The sequence below is a fragment of the Notamacropus eugenii genome, chromosome 3 (genome assembly GCF_028372415.1).
Source record: "Notamacropus eugenii isolate mMacEug1 chromosome 3, mMacEug1.pri_v2, whole genome shotgun sequence".
Taxonomy (NCBI): domain Eukaryota; kingdom Metazoa; phylum Chordata; class Mammalia; order Diprotodontia; family Macropodidae; genus Notamacropus; species Notamacropus eugenii.
Genome location: NC_092874.1, coordinates 403,001,347 through 403,018,469, shown reverse-complemented (window position 1 = coordinate 403,018,469; position 17,123 = coordinate 403,001,347). Strand labels below are relative to the sequence as shown.

General features: G+C 37.9%; 1 protein-coding gene across 1 annotated transcript in view; it reads right to left on the bottom strand.

Moving 5' to 3' along the window:
• The window catches only part of SUSD1 (sushi domain containing 1), a 311,600-nt gene that overhangs the window by 28,124 nt on the left and 266,353 nt on the right, over positions 1-17,123 (bottom strand). Inside the window, exon 16 of the mRNA XM_072598065.1 lies at positions 5,767-5,860. Within this exon, the coding sequence (XP_072454166.1) occupies positions 5,767-5,860 (94 nt within the window). The remainder of the gene's footprint in view (positions 1-5,766; positions 5,861-17,123) is intronic.

The following is a 17,123-nucleotide window of genomic DNA, read 5'->3' as shown; positions in this document are numbered from 1 at the left end:
CTGGCATAAAGGGAAGTGAGCAGAACCAGGAGAACCAGTTACAGGATAACAACAGTATTGGAAGGACAAATAACTTTGAAAGACTCAGGAAATTTTGATCAATACAACGACTAACAAGAACTCTAGGTGACTCACGATGAAACGTGCCACCTACTTCCTGATAGAGAAACGATGGACTCAGAATGAAAAATGATACATATTTTTCTGGATGTAGCCAATGTGGGAATTTGTTTTGCTTGACTACATATGTTTGTAACAGGTTTTATTTTTCTTTCTTTTTCAGTGGGGGTGAGAGAGAAGGGAGGAAGAGTAGGCAGATTTTCATTGATTGAACAAAATAAAATTTAATTTAAAAAAACTAAGCAGTTCATTATCAGAACTTCAAATGTTATTTACCAATTGTATGATGTCAGATGAGTCATTTCATATTTCTGGACCTTACTTTCCCAATCATAAAATGGAGAGGTTGGACAGTGATCTTTGAGAGGCATCAGAGTACCAGAGAAAGAACACTACTGACTCCAGTCAGAGGATCTGTTTTCAAATCCTACCAATCACCTACTAGCTCTGCAATCTAAGCAAAATCACTTAATCTCCTTAAGCCTTATTTTCCTCATCTGTAAAATGAAAGGATTGGATTAGATGGCCTCTAATGAGTATCTAGTCACTTTCTTTCAGTCACTAAGTCCTGTGATCTTGATAATCACAGTGATGTTTTTGTGTTTTTAATCTTTCATGGAAAACTCAGTATTGCTATTTCCATATTTCTACATCTGTACCTATAGGCCCCTGGGAAGTGACTATCTTAGGTGTTTATAGATAGGTTTCTATATATAGGTGGCACAGTGTATAGAACACTGAGCTGGCAATCAGGAAGTTTCCTCTTTGTGAGTCTGAATCTGACCTCAGATACTTTCTAGCTGTGTGACCCTGAGCATGTCCTTTAACTCTGTTTGCCTCAGTTCCCTTATCTGTCAAATGAGCTAGAGAAGGAAATGGCAAACCGCTCCAGTATCTTTGCCAAGAAAACCCCAGGTGGGGTTCACAAAGAGTTGGACGTAACTGAACCGAACAACGTGTGTGCATCTATATATATATATACGTATACTCATATAAGCACAACACATACAGAGATATTAGAGATATACCAATATGCTACTTTAAGTGCATATGTTATTTTTAACAGTGTATATATATAGATATATTTTGCATATTGAATGTCATATATATACAACTATTGAGCAGAAACAACTAAAACTTTATAAGGAAATGGGATTTCCCATTTATTTAAAACTGTTTTTCAGTTCCTTTTCTGATCGTGAGAACAGATTTCAGATACATGTTATCATGTAAGAAGGCTACATGGGGTTATTAATAAATGGACTAATATTTGTAAGGAGTGAAAGCTATATAAATAAATATACTTTGTTTTATTGTGCTGGCAAAAGGTCCTCAAATTCTATTTCCACTTTGGACTACTGGCACATGTCACAGTCTCCTCCTGTACAGGGCCCAGCTTAAGTTACACTTATAAAGGTTAATGATTTGACCAAGCTCATTGTTATGAAGGTTGGCAACCAAAAGGAGAGACTTTTTTGGTACAGTCTCTTCCTCCCATACTCCCAAAAGCATTGGTTTTAGAACAGGGAGTGTGACATGAGGGAAAGCCTGGTGTACATTAAGTCAAAAAAATCTGAGTTGAAGCCATGTCCTTAGCATAGAGGTCCCACTGTTGTTTCCTACCCAGGAAGGCTGGGAAGTTGACCTATGGCAAAATTAGGATTCAAAAGTAGATTGACTCTACTCCTATCAAATTGACAGACCTGCCTTAACCCTGAAGTCCTCATCCACAATTGTAATTGCAAACAAGCTAGAAAACAAAACATTGTTTAGGATATCAGGAAGGAGACAAAGTCACCTTTACTACTCAGTGGACTAGAAGATTATTGTCCTGAGGGGAGGGGACAGGAGACACACACACAGATACACATATGCACTTGGCAGAAGGTTTCACTATGCCATTATCAGGAAGACATCAAGGGGAGGGATAGTGTATAAGCTTATGGACTGACCGCTGAGTCAGACTAAGGCATGTCAGGCAGAGTCATCTATGAGCATATCAGCACATTAGTGCCAGGCAGAGAGAGGGAAAACCAGTAGCTGCATTAAAAATACTAAACACTGAGAATTAGATTGATTCAGACAGATGGTTAACTTTCCCACTCCTCTGCATTTTCAGTTCCTGATCTGGTCCTGATTTCCAGCACAGGATTCTGGTTTTTGCAGCTGGTCTTTCCATTCATCTCAGTCCCTTTCATTTAGGGACCACAGATATTCATACTTTACTTTCTGGTTCAGAGTTGTTATCTTCACGCTTCAGATCTACTTCCTCTGTCTCAAGGAGACACTACCCTCCTCTCCCAACCTGTCCCCTAATTTGCCTGTTCATTGACATTTGTCAGTATGTCTTAGGCATCTTTCATCCCTCAAGTATCTGTGATAGCTTCTGTCATAGATATTTCCCTATACACCAAAGACAAGATCATTGGGCATAGACTCAGAGCTGGACAGGCTCCTTAGTAGGTTGCTTAGTCCAGGTCCTTCTTTAACAGATGAAGAAATAATAATGACCAATGTTAAAGTTTTGCCAAGTTCTTTGCACATGTTATCTCATTTGAGCTTCACATCAGTCCTGTGAGACTGTTGTTATTGTTAAATCATTTTCAATTATGTCCCCATTTGGTGTTTTCTTGACAGAGATATTAGAGTGGTTTGCCATTTCCTTCTCCATCTCATTTTACAGATGAGGAAACTGAGGCAAACAAGGTTAAGTGATTTGCCCAGGTTCAGTGTCTGAGGCCAGATTTGAACTCAGGAAGATAAGGCCCATATCCAGGCCCATTACTCTATCCACCATGCCACCAGCTGCCCTGTGAGATATGTGATATTATTAGCCCCATTTTGCAGATGAGCATACTGAGGTTAAAAGCAGCTAAGCTCAGGGTCACACAACTAGTATATGCCTGAATTGGTCTAGTCTTCCTAACTCTAGGTACAGCTGAAGGTGCCACCTATACTAGGTAAGGTAATATTTACTCACCTGGAAGTTCCCTGTACTAAAGAAGTCATAAATCTAATCCCTATGAAGCTAAGATGGCCAACAGGAGGCAGTCTAAGTCATGTCAGTACATCCACCATGCACCTTATTTAAAACTAGGTGTATGAGAAGCAGAGTGGCATAACAGATCGAGTATAGGACCTGAAGTCAGGAAGAACATGGTTCAGATCTGACTTCTTATATTAGCCATATGACAATTCACATAACCTCTCACAGAAAGGAAGAGCTAGAAGGGACTTTGCAAGTCATCTAGCCTAACCCTCCCATTCTGCAGGGAATACACTGAGACCCAGAGAAGCTGAGGCCAAGGTTACATAGGCTAATTAGCAGAACCACCATTTCAAATCAGATTGTCTGACACCAAATGTATTGTTTTTTTCCATTATACCACATTATAAGCTCATAAATGCTAGCCTGGCTTTAAAGCATACAGGAAAAGAATCTTTGTTTTGAGGGCTGACATTTCTGCCAAATCTGGCAAATGAAAGGAAAAGTTGGAGGACTCAAAATGTAGTCTAGGCATATACTACTCCAACAAGCGTACATACTTCAACAAACTCATTGCAATCTATGTAACATCTTGACCAGGAAGAGTTCAACTACACAATCTGGACAAGGGGTGAGAGGAAATGAGGAAGGCAGAAGAAACATACCTTCCCTTCCCCGTTATTTCCCTAATGTAATTATCTCATATGAATGCATATGCCAAAAAAAAGGAAGAATAACTCTAATTTTGTTTATGATCTGTGAGTCCTTTGCATCTTCTCCATTTTTTGTGGGGTAAAATTAAGACAATCTTGTGTCTGATCATATATGATTGTATAGGAAAATGGTGAAGAACATGTGTGTGGAATAGGCCTAGACATGTTAGCAAGTCAACAAACATTTATTAAGTATTTACTATGCTTCAGAAGCTATGCTAAGCCTTAGATATAAGCTATATTCACTGATTTTCCTAGAGTAAACTTTGGGTGGGCAGCTAGGTAGCACAGTGGATAGAGAGCTGTGCCTGGATTCAGGAAGACTCATCTTCCTGAGTTCAAATCTGATCTGATATTTAATAGCCTATTTAATAACCCTGGACAAGGAACTCAGTTTCCTCATCTGTAAAGTGAGTAGGAGAAGGAAATGTCAAACCACTCCAGTATCTTTGCCAAGAAAACCTCAAATGGGGTCACAAAAGAGTCAGACACGACTGAAAATGAATGAGCAACAAACTTTGGGTGTAGGCCTAAAAAGTTAAAGAGAACCGTTATTTTGAAGAAGCCCTTTGAGATGAACCCTGGACCATTGTGGGCTCTGGGTTTCACAACCCACTGGACTGCATCACATTCTTTATGGTAACTGTGTTATTCATAATTTTCCTTCATGGTTCACATAAATCTAGCTGTTCTATTCCCCTTCTTCAAATATTCATGTATATATTTACCAGTTACACAGTGTATCCCTCCCCCTAGCACAATGTAAGCTCCTTAAGATAGGAACTATTTTACCATTTTGTTTTCATACTTATCATTGCCTCGTATAGTACCTTGCACACAGCAAGTGCTTAATCAATGCATATTAGCTTGGATTGGATTATCAGGTCTGTGAAAAGCCATCACTGCTCCCTTCCTCTGTCACACACTCCTTCCATTCCTTCTAATTAAAAGTCAATTCAACAAACTTTCATTGAATACCCACTATGTGCAATGTAATATGCTATACATAGGAGGATAAAATGTTCAATAGGCTACAGTAATTCTCAGGGGGAATGGAAGGAGGCAGGCATTTATTAAACATCTAGTATGTGCCGGACACTATACTAAGCACTTTATAAATATTATATTATTTGATCCTCACCACAACCCTGCAAGGTAAATGTTATTATTATCATCCCCATTTTACAGTGGAGGAAACCAAGGCAGACTTGCTCAGGTTCACACAGCTAGTAAATGTCCAAAGGCTGGATCCGAACTCAGATCTTCCTGATTCTGGCTCAGTATTTTATCCAATGAACCACTTAGCTGCCTCAGGGGGTTCCAAAATATGAGGAAAACATGTACACAAGTGTCTAGCATACAGAGTAGTGTGAAAGTACAGGATGGGAACAAACAAATACACAACCTGAGTTCAAAGGAAATCACTTCTGACTGGCAATCCAGGAAAATGACATGGAAGAGACGGAAACATAGGTAGACTGAAAGATGGGTAGTATTTCCTTAAAGGAAGATAGTAGAAGAAGGCATTCCAAGAGTACAGAAGGGTGTGAGCGAAGTCACAAAGGCAAGAAATGTAAGGACATGTTTTGAAGAATACCAAGCAAATTATATTGACAAGATTGTAGGGTACATGACGCTATGTAATCTTTTTTTTTTTTTTTACCATTGGTTTGATTCCACCCTTTATTTCTAATAAATGGACTCTATTCTAGTCTCTCCTTCATTTTCTTGGACAAACCTCCCATTAGACTGTGAGCTCCTTGAGACTACAGAATGGCTTTTGATTTTCTTGCTATCCCCAGCATTTAGCATAATGCCTGGCACATAGTAAGCATTTGCTGAATAACTTCCCATAACAATTCTCTACATATTAGAAGAAAATTTAGTAATAATATCTACTATACCAAATGTTTATATGTTAAGCTCCAACCTGTTTCTCATACATACCATGCTACTAAGAAAGACAGAAGGACTAAAATGACCACAGCAGCCACGGATGCCAATCCCACACCCATCATCTGTGGCAAAGCGAGAGATGAATCTGGAAAACAAAGGCACAGACATAGTTGAGCATCAACTAAATATATAAAAATTCAATGTATTACTCAAACCACTCAAGATAAAGAACTCACTTATTGAAGACAAAGAAATTCAAGGCAAGATTCCTACTCTCAAGGAACTTATCATCTATTTGATAAAGCAAGAAATGATGAGATTATTTTTCAGATACAAACTTGTATATTCAAATAATCTTTCAAAGTTTCGTCTTGGGATATAAGTGCTACAATGTTGCCAAGATTAAAATATTTTTGGAGCATTCCTTTAGGAATTGTGCTAAGTATTATTGCTATCTGTGTTAGTCCCCCTACAAAAGAATAAGAAAGAATAAGACTCTTGAGTGCAGGAATAATGCCTTATCTACCTTTTATATCTCCCCCAGGATCTAATATATTGCTCTCCATGCAGTGGGTGCTTAATAAAAGTACTGCATGTTGCATATTCTCCTCAAGATGGCAGTCTGAGAGGAAATAGAACATCCCAACTCTCTCTAGCAAGAATAAAAATAGAAAATAAGAATGAAAAAAAAATCGAGAAACTACAGTAGCTACATTTGGTTAGCCCATGTCTGCCTACATATACTTTCAAAAATGTTTAGCCAAAAAGTCCACCCCAGACAGAGCACAGAAGCTTTCTAGCACATGGACCAGGGGCAAGCCAGGAACTATACTCTAAAACTCATGAAACTGTTTGTGCCCTTTGACCCAGAGATATTAAAAGTCTGTATACCAAAGTGATTGAGGATAGAGGAAAAAAAGACTCAGAAGTACAAAAACATTTTTGCAGCTCTTTCTGTTATAGCAAAGAATTGGAAACAATGGGAGTACAGACTAATTGGGAAATGGCTAAATAAAAATGACATACAAATGTTTGTTAGGTGCCTAATTGTGTGCCTGTAAAAGTGTTTTTTAACATGACCAATAGCTTTGACATTGCTTCATCGAGTTATCTTCCAGGTCCATCACTTTAGTTTGCAGAGATCTCAAGGGTTATTCAAATTTTGTAGTTTGTTGTTGTCATTTTTAACTCTGTTTTTCTCCCACAGTCACATGTTAGGGTCACACAAGATTTCTTACAAGTTCAACCACAGAGTGACTGTTTTGTCTTTTTGTACCCAATATCTAGTGCAATGACTTTGTACAAAGCAGGAACTTAAGAAATGCCTATTTCAACCATCAACCAATCAACCAATAGCCTAAGCACTGGTGATAACATCAAGTTAAGTATTAAAATGGGAGATTCATGCTCTCCAAAGATGTTTGCTAATGGCTTCTGCTACAGAAGCTCCAAATGTATTCTCTAGATGTACTGACTGCATAATGCATGATAGCATTATATATGTTATATAATATCTGTATAATACCAGACATGGTGCCTGCTAACATCATAGGGCTTTTTCAATAAGTATTATTAAGGAGAACAACCTAACAGAAAAAAATCAAATGGATACATATGACTGTAGTCCAGATTATGAACATCTGACAGTCAGTCCTTTGAGTTAATCGAATAGCATATATATTTGGTACAGGTACAACTAGACCCAGAAGCGATCTGGAAGAAGAGGAGGAAGAAGTGATAAATTTGAGAAAGTGCAAAGCTCTCTCAAAAATCCCTAATAACTCTATTGTTAAACTCCAGCTTTTCAACATAAATGTTTTCTTGGCAATACTGTATGGCTACCAATCTTGGAACATCACAATCTCTAAAGTAGTAGTTCTCAAAGTGAGGTTCTGAGACCTCTTTTAGTTTTCATCATTTGCAATATCTTTCTGTTTTGAGGTGATGAGGATGCACTTTGGCTTAAACCCTACCATGTCACTGAGAAAATTAAAAGAAGATGTTTCAGGCTCTGAAATACAGATTTGAAAGTCATCTACACAGAGGTGATAGCTAATTCAATGAGTAAATGAATAATCTGAGTGGGTAGATGTATCAACAAAAAAAAAAAAGGATAAAGATAAGGACAAAGATAGTCTTGGGAAATGTTCATAGTTAAATGTTAGAAGAACAATCAGTAAAAGATCATAGACTTAAAGCTAAAAGAGCCCTAACAGGTTATCAAGCCTACCTCTTCAATCTATAAATGAAGAATCTGTGGCCTGGAAATGTTAGCTAAATTTGAGATCCAGAAATGTTAGTTGATTTTCCCAATATCACGCAGGTAGGAAGGGATCTAGCAGGGACATGAACTAGGGACTTCTGACTCTAGAATCAGTGCCTTCTCCATGGTACCACATTGCCTCAAATAAAAAAGAGAAACAACTGGGAAGGTAAGAAGGAGAAAGTCTGGATAATACAGAAACCAAGAGAGGAGAGGCATTCGAGAGTGTGGCCAACAGTGTATAAACACTGCACAAAGAAGATTAGCAAAATGGTCTTTGGGTTTGGTTGGAAGGAAGCCATTGGTTATGTGAGGAAATTTAATTCTTTGGAATATAGAGTAATAGAATCTGAGAGCTGAAACAGCTGCAGAGGCCATTTTGTCCAACTCATGTCAGTATAAGAATTATTCTACAATTATTCTACAATTCTACAATTCTGATCATCCACATTTTGTTTCTTGGCTTCCTTCAAGACTTAGCTCAAAAGCTACCATCTGCACAAGTCTGTTCTGATCCTCAGTTTGGGGACATCCCCAGTCATTGCCAGTTCTTTCCTCCGATATTAGGTTCTGTTTACACTGTATATGTATTACATGTAGCTATTTCCATGTTGTCTCCCTCATTAGAATATAAGTTCCTGGAGGATAGGGAAAGTTTACCATTTTTGTATCCCTCATGCTTAGTAACATGCATCAAATATAGTAGGCACTTAATGAATGGTTGTTGATTGAATGTTTGTTGAATGGTTGCAGATCTCCAGTGACAGAGCACTTACTACCAACTAAGACAGTTCATTCCACTTCTGAGTGGCTCTAACTTTAAGGAAGTTTCCCCTTACATCAATGCAGAATTTCCCTCTCTGTAACTTCCATGCATGATTCTTACCTATGTCTTTTGTTGCAAAGCAGAGCAAACCTAATCTCTCTCCTATGTAATAGTTTTTCAGATATTACAAGATGCTTCATTTCCCTCCTAATCTTCTAATCTCCAGCTTAAACATCCCAAATTCCTTCAACCATTCCTCACATGATATGATGTGAAAGTCCATCACCATTTTCACCATACTTCCCTAAATGGTCTCCATTTGTCATTGTTTTTCTAATTGGTCAAATGTATATACAGCTATCCCTTTCACATCTGAACTTTCCACGCTGCAATTTTGATATATCATGGGTCAGCATAAGAAATTAAATGGAATTTTGGGGGGAATTTTGCAGAAGTCACAGACAACACGCAAAGGACAGCAGATGACACAGAGCACGTGACCTATATAATCCAAATTTTACAATAAGGTACTGCAAACACTCCATAAAAGAAAAAGAAAAAAAATCCAGACTCCTTCTCTGGTATGAAGGGAGGTCCAAAATATTTTACATGGATTTTCCAGATTGCAGGGACACCAAATCCTTAATTTTCGCATTGTGAAAGGGATAACTATACCTTTTTTTGTTTGTTTCTTTTATCTACTGTGTGTCCATTTCAAAGCATCTACTTCATTTTGACTCTCTGATCAGTAATATTTAGAAGTTCCCTATTTCAATAAAAATCCATTTTTCCCCTACAGGATTATATTCAGTTTTTCCGAATAGGTTATTATTGTTTATAATCCTATGTCTTTTGCCTATTGATGTATCCTATGCTAAGCTCCCCTTTTTTCATAGTTGCAGGAGACAAATCATGTATGATCTGACTGGGACTCTTTGGTACATGAACACTTCCTTTCTGGCTGCTTGCAGTACCTACAAATTGACCACCATGTTCTGGTAGTTTTCATTTTGAGTTTCTTCTGGGATATGACCAATGAATTCTTTTTTTATTTTTACTTTTCATCTGGTTTCAAGCGATCTGAGTAGTTTTAATTTATGATTTCTTGAAATATACTATCCAGGAAATTTTTTAAAGGAGGGAATTGATTTTCAGATAGTCTGATGATTCTTAGATGATCTCTCCTGTTATCTAGGTCGTTTAAAAAAACACACATTTTTTATTTTCTTCTGTTTTCTTCTACTATTTTAATTTTCATTGAAATTTTTGTTGTCTCGCTGAGTCGTCATATTCCGTTTAGATTATTTTAGCTTTCAGAAAGTTCAATTCTTGAGTAAGGTTTATTATCATCTGTCCTAAGGTAATAATTGTCCTTGCTGTTTTTCTTCCCCTTTTGTATCTCACTTCATCTCTCCCAGGAACTCTTCCAGTACATCTTTCTAGGACATTATTTTCCTGAGTCTCTGCTTGAACTTGTGAAGGAGTTACTTACTTCCTCTGGGTTTACTCTTAGTGATATTCTTAGTCCAAGATATCTATTCATTGTATTTAGCATTTTCTTCCATTAATTCATATCCAGAAGCTTCAGTTTCTGGATTGAGGGCTTGTCCTTAGATCAAACTATATTCCCATAGTCCTGGATGTTGTATGTGGGCCCTACCTCAACCTGAAGTCAGTGGTAAAGACTAAGCTCCACCAACTAGAGGAAGGTCTGACCTTGTCCCCTCTTGTGGCTTGGGCCCAGTCTTGGATGTTTGGTTGGGCATGAGCTGTCTGGACTGAGTCAGATGTGGCTGTGCCTAGGTGTTGATCTGGTCCTGTTTCTTGCTCTAAATGGGCCCTTGGGTCACCAACACTGTGTATTGTCCCTAACTCCTGTGTCAGATTAGGATGGGGCTGTACTTCTGCCCTGGTCTACCCCTATGTCCTGACTTAGATGGGACTAGGGTCCCTCAGTATCACCAAAATGGGCAATGGGGTTGACCCTATCTCCTACCTCAGATAGAGACCCCTGAGTTGTCACATCTTGGTGATGGTCCAGCCCTTACTCCTGCCTGGAATGGGGGTTCCTGGGTTGCTCCAACCTGTATGCTGCTCTGAGTCTTTCTTCTGCCAGGATAGGGCTTCTAGGTTTGCTGCACTGTCTTACTCTGGACCTCTGTCTTGCTATGAGACCATCCTATTTCATGCTTCACCTTCCACCTATGACAATTAGTTTCTGTTTTACACTTCCACAAGATTCTGGCAGTCCTGTTGAGTAGTTCCAGACTGGATGGAGGAGTTTATAGCTGATTCTTTTTGGTTTTCTTCATCTTTGTTCCTTCCGATACATTTTTAGATCTTCATTAGGGTGTTTGTGGGAGATCTGGGCTCTTTTAACCCTAACAGAGTGCCATCTTTCCATGTTTCTCAAGTGCAGGGGATTGCTTGAGGATTATTATCTCAAGGAAATTCATGGTCATAAGATAACAAGTCGACTTTCTTTTTATACCTGGGATGGCCATCTTTACGATTTAGCTGATCATCCAACTAACATTTAAAAAAGAAAATTTTGATCCCAAACTTCCCTGTAACAGAGTTGAACCCCAGCACTACCAGCAGTATACTATCAAGGCTGATATTCACAACTCTCCTCAAGTATGAGATTCATGGCAAGAGACTTTTACAACTTTTTGTAATGATTACATTGGTCTCAGGTAGCACTAATGCATTTTGGAAGAAGCAGGGAACTCATCTTAATAAGACCCCTGGAACGCTCTAAAAGCAGAAACTGTGAAGTTATTTATAGTCAAGAGCCTGGTGAAGAGAGAGCCTAAAAACTGGAAACCAATAACCCAGTGACTTAAGGAAGCAGTGAAAATGATAATGTCATGCCTTTCCTATTAGGATCTGGGTCTCTTAACACCTGGGAGAAAAAACTATCTTGAAAGGAGTCAATTTGCTGTGAATATCTCAAATTCAATTTCATTTCCAAGCTGCACCTGCATCTCATGAGACCTCTGCCCCCCTTCCCTGTCCACTTGGCTAGGCTAATATCTTGTATCTAGTAGCAATTAAAGTGAGTCTAGAAATCTCAAGGGGCTCGTTGCAGTACCTCTGAAAGAAAAATATTTCCAAGCTAAGCAACTGAATAACAGACATTATAAGAAGTCATCCCTGTTGAAGAGCTCATGCAAACACCTGAACCCCAAATAGCACCAACGCAGGAAGAAACTTGTGTGACAGGTTCTATTTCATTTAGTGATTTTAAAGTATTTAGCAGAACAAAGATCGGGTCCCTTTTAGAAACCAAGGTGTAAAGTCAAGAAACCATTCACCCCAACGGAACTTTAAGTGAGTTTGAAATGTGTAACAAATTCAGGGACTTTCCATGTATCCATTGGGATCAGGGAATTCAGAGAAGCTTGGAGATCTATGCATTTGGGTCATGTGGTCCTCACAAAGAGAAATAAGAGCCCATTAGCATTAATACTTGGAGAGTGGTAACAAGGTATTAAGAAATCAACGATCATCCTTCTGAATTTATGTGGAGACAAATGGAAGAGTTCAGAGAGACCAGGGATCATGAAAAGGCTCTGGAGCATCCTTAGAGTTTTCAGGGAGATAATGGTCTTTCTATAGGTAAAAAAACGCAAGCAATGTTTACCTAAGCTGAGTTTATAAACAGGAAATACTAAGGGTACTTAATTAGTACACAGGAGTTACTATTTTTATCTATTCTTCTGATAATGTTATTTTAATTGTGAAAATAAAACAGAAATCATTTCTTCTTTTGTTCTTTTGGTGGTAGAATGTTTATATTTGTGTAGTGAGGGGAGAAGGTGACACTGAAAACTTATGATTGGATGCAATAGAAAGTTTACATGGAAGAGATTTTTTTTGGAATATATTTCATCCCCAGTCCAACAGAGCCCAGACTCTGGGAAAGCTGTTTGTAATGTTTTGTTGAGACTTGAGGCTTTACTGCTCATCACATTCTCTGGGACTTTAGTCAATCAATCAATAAACATTTGTCAAGCGCCTACTATGTGCCAGGTACTTTGCTAAGCACTGGAGACATAAAAAAGAGGCCAAACAAAGTCCCTGTCCACAACAAACTAAAAATCTAATGGGGGAGACAACAAACAAACCTATCCTCACAGGCTAGATACAAGATAAACAAGGAAATAATTAATAGAGGAAAGGCAATAGAATTAAGAGGGGTTGAGGAAGGCTTCCTGTAGAAGATGGGATTTTAGTTGGGGCTTAAAGGAAGCCAGGAAAGCCAGGAAACAGAGAGAGTCAAGGAGGGAGAATATTCTAGGCCTGGAGAAAGCTAGGGAAAATGCTCACAGCTGAGAGATGGAGTATCTTGTTCATGAAATGTTTAGGAGGCCAGTCACTGGAAAAAAGTATGTGGCCATTGAAAGAAATATTCTTCTCCTTGTCAAAAACATATTGCTCCATAGTTTTGCCTGTACTTTAGAGGAGTAACACATCATTATGGGGAAACCAGGATTTATTTTTCTTTTAGTATTTTTCAATGAAGTCTTTGCATGCCAACCAAGGGCATAAGTGGATATGAATCTCCTTCAGGTCTTGGGTCATCTTGAACCTAAGATCCCATGCTACAGCTGCCTCCATCTTCCCCAGTTTCCCCAGAAATCATTTCTTGGGGCTTACTTGGGAGAAGTAGCATCCATAGTAGGAAAGAGCACTGGACTGAGAGTCAGAAAGCCTCCTTCAAATTCTGACTACCATTTATTATTATCTGTGTGACTATGAGCAAGTCACATTCTGCTCAATTTTTGTATTTTTTAAAGCAAAGAAAAAAATAACATTATTCCAAATTTTTGTGAGGTTTAATTGAGATAAAGTATGTAAAGTGTTTTGAAACCCTTAAAGTCTATATAAATAGAAGGTTTTTTTTAATTAATCAATATATGTCCAATGTCTTAAATGTAAGAGAAGGAAAGTGTATTTACCTAAGACATAGGTCTAATTATGAGACCTATAGTGCTGAATTGTCTACCTTGAGAATTTATGTGTCTAAGGCATAAGTTTGCTCAAAATTACAAGATAACCAGTTACTTAAGATCTACTCAGTTCAACAATAGCAGTTACTTATTGTATATGGCACAAGCCAGAGAACACTGAAGTGAGTGGAGGGACACAATATGCCTCAGTGATTTGGAAATAAATAATTGGATAATTTATAAGTCAATAATTTGAAAAATATGAACACCAGAATTTTTCTGTGATTATAGGACTAATTTAAGTTACCTGATTGTCAAAACAACATGAGAATTGGTTTATTAAGCTTAAGCTAAGACAGGGTCGTTCCCAGAGAGGAACCGGAATCTGAACTCAGAAAGATGAGAGAGATGAAGTGGCAGAATTTAGAGTTGTGTTATAGAGAGGTCATGATATTACTGAAAATAGGTTCAACTGAGCAAAAGAACAGCTTGGAAGCAAAAACTTAGAGATGTCACCCAGCAGATCAGCTAGTCTGACAAAGACATGCACAGCACGGTGTTAGAAAAGCACAGCATGGACCAATTCAACTTAGCAGTGGAAGCATCTGCTCAGCAGAGAGGTTATGTTCATCAAGGACACATTTTATCAGCAGCCTGAGAAGAAAGGGAACACTGACACTTGCAGTCGGGAGTTGTGAGTTACCTATCATATAACTGTTCCTCATTTTTGTGTTTCCCTGCCAGTTTTATATAAATGTATATTCACTTTCCCCCCACAGATAGTGTGTTGGTAGGAGAGTGAGTTCCAGATTTATGTATAGACTGTGATGTATTTATTATTCATGAGCTTCTCATATGAATATTTATGGTGCTATTATTACTGCTTTCACCTCATTGTTAAGTAAATGGTTATATTTGAGGTCCCAAATGTGTCATCATTATGAGTAGCTGGTTTTGGGTAAACAGGAGCTGCTAAAATGATCTAGAATAAATGAGTTGTGGGGAAGCAGGGCTGAGACAGTTTAAAACACAAAACAGCTTCCAGGTCAATCTCTTCTTTCAACTTTAAAGTGTACATGTCCAAGGTATATATGTTTGTTCAAGAAGTTAGGAAGTTCTGGATCCTGTGAGAAAAACTGTCAGCAAGGGAAGCTTCTTCATGGGAGAAGATAACTACAGACATGAGAAAGGGTCCAAAGAGCCAGAAGACATGAACTTCGAGGGAGACAGTGCAGAGCTGAGGTGAAATTTAAATGCCTAATCCATAGGCCTGCAAACTGCTTTGTGTTCTGATGCAATTTGAATTGCAACTTAAATTATAGCAATTTAAAGTTCTAAATCCTGTTTAACATTTATGTTCAGTTTAAATTGCTAAATCCTTGTTCTGTTAATGGACACTGTCTTTTGTCTATCATTAGCATTGCTTTTGTTTATAGGAAATAAATAGATCTTCAAAACCTGCTTCTTATTGTACCTTGAAGACTTCTGCACTTCTTTTCTGGGTAAATTCTAGGCACGAACTACAACCGAAACTTTAAATAATTTGTCCCCAGGAAATTGGTAGGGGGGTTTAAGGAACTGAAAAATGTGAGAAAAGAAAACATAGCTCTCCTCTCATAAGAGAGCTAGCTCCCTCAGTATTGAACCTAGTATCAAAAGCATGTGTAGGCTCAGAGTAGAGGATCCCTCTTAATGGATAAGGGAATGAGAGCAATGTCCCAACTCTCAGGGATGAGTTTCCATGTCTAACATTAAAGAAACACTGCTAGGTCCAAAGGCAATGAGCACTACAAGAATGGTGAGTTCTTAATGCTTAGTTATTAGTTCCTAATGATAGGACAAATGAGTTTAGTTCCAAATGAAAGTAAATGGTCATTAACCACCCCTCTTGCAGACCAATTTTTTAAGCTTTTATTTAGTATTTTCTTTTCTTCCTGTTGTGTATAAAAACAATTTTTAACATTCATTTTTAAAACTTTGAGTTCCAAATTCTCTCTTCCTCCCTCCCACTCCTCCCCCCATTAAGAAGGCAAGCAATTTGATATGGGTTATACATGTGTAGTCATGCAAAACATATCCATAATAGTAATGTTGTAAAAGAGAAGAGACAAAAAAAACTCAAGAAAAATTAAGTTAAAAAGCATACTTTCATTTGTATTCAGACACCATCAATTCTTTCTCTGGGGATGAATAGCATTTTTCATCCTAAGTCCTTCAGAATTCTCTTGGGTCATTGTATTGAGGACAAGAGCTAAGCCATTAACAGGTGGTCATCTTACAATATTGCTGTGACTTTGTACACAGTACATTTCACTTTGCATCAGCCCATGCAAGTCTTTCTAGGTTGCTCTGAGAGCATCCTGCTCATCATTTCTTATACTACAATAGCATTCCATCATCATCATATACTACAACTTGTTCAGTGATTCCCCAATTGATGGTCTTCTCCTCAACTTCTATTTCTTTATTCCCAGAAAAGAGCTACTATAAATATTTTTTATACATACAGTACTTTTCTTTTTTGGTTTTTGGTTTTTTATCTCTTTTGAGATTCAGACCTAGTACTGGTCAAAGGGTACTGCATGGTTTTCTAGCTCTTTGTACGGTTCCAAATTGCTCTACAGAATGGTTGAATCAGTTTACAACTCCACTAATGATGCATTAAAGTCTCATTTTTCCTCTCTCTCCTTCAACATTTGTCATCTACCTTTTCTGTTCTATTAGCCAATATCTAAGAGGTATGACGTAGTACCTCAGAATTGTTTTAATTTGCATTTCTACAATCAATAGTGAGTTAAAGCATTTTTTCATATGGCAATAGATAGTTCTGATTACTTCATCTGAAAACTGATCATATCTTTTGATCATTTATCAACTAGGGAATGGCTCTTATTTTCATAAATTTGACTCAGTTCCCTATATGTTTAAGAAATGAGGCCTTTATCAGAGAAACTTGCTTCAAATTATTTTTTCACAGTTATTATTGCTAATTATATTTCCCTCCATCCTATCCCCACATCCCATTTATTCTATTCTCTCTATACTTTCACCCTGTCCCTCCTCAAAAGTGTTTTGCTTCTGACTACCTCCTCCCCCAATCCGTCTTCCCTTCTTTCACTGACCCCTTATCTTATCCCCCTCACCTCTTCCTTACCTGTAGGGTAAGATAAATTTCTATACCCAATTGAGTGTGTATGTTACTTCCTCTATGAGACAATTATGATGAGAGTAAGGTTCATGCACTCCCCTTCATTTTCCCCCTCTTCCCCTCCATTGTAAAAGCTTTTCCTTGCCTTCTTTATGTGAAGTAATTTACCCCATTCTACCTTTCCCTTTCTATTTATCCTACTGCATTGATCTGTGAACAATTGATTAAGGGTGAGAACCTCTTAATTTTATTTTTTAAATATCATCCCTTCACATT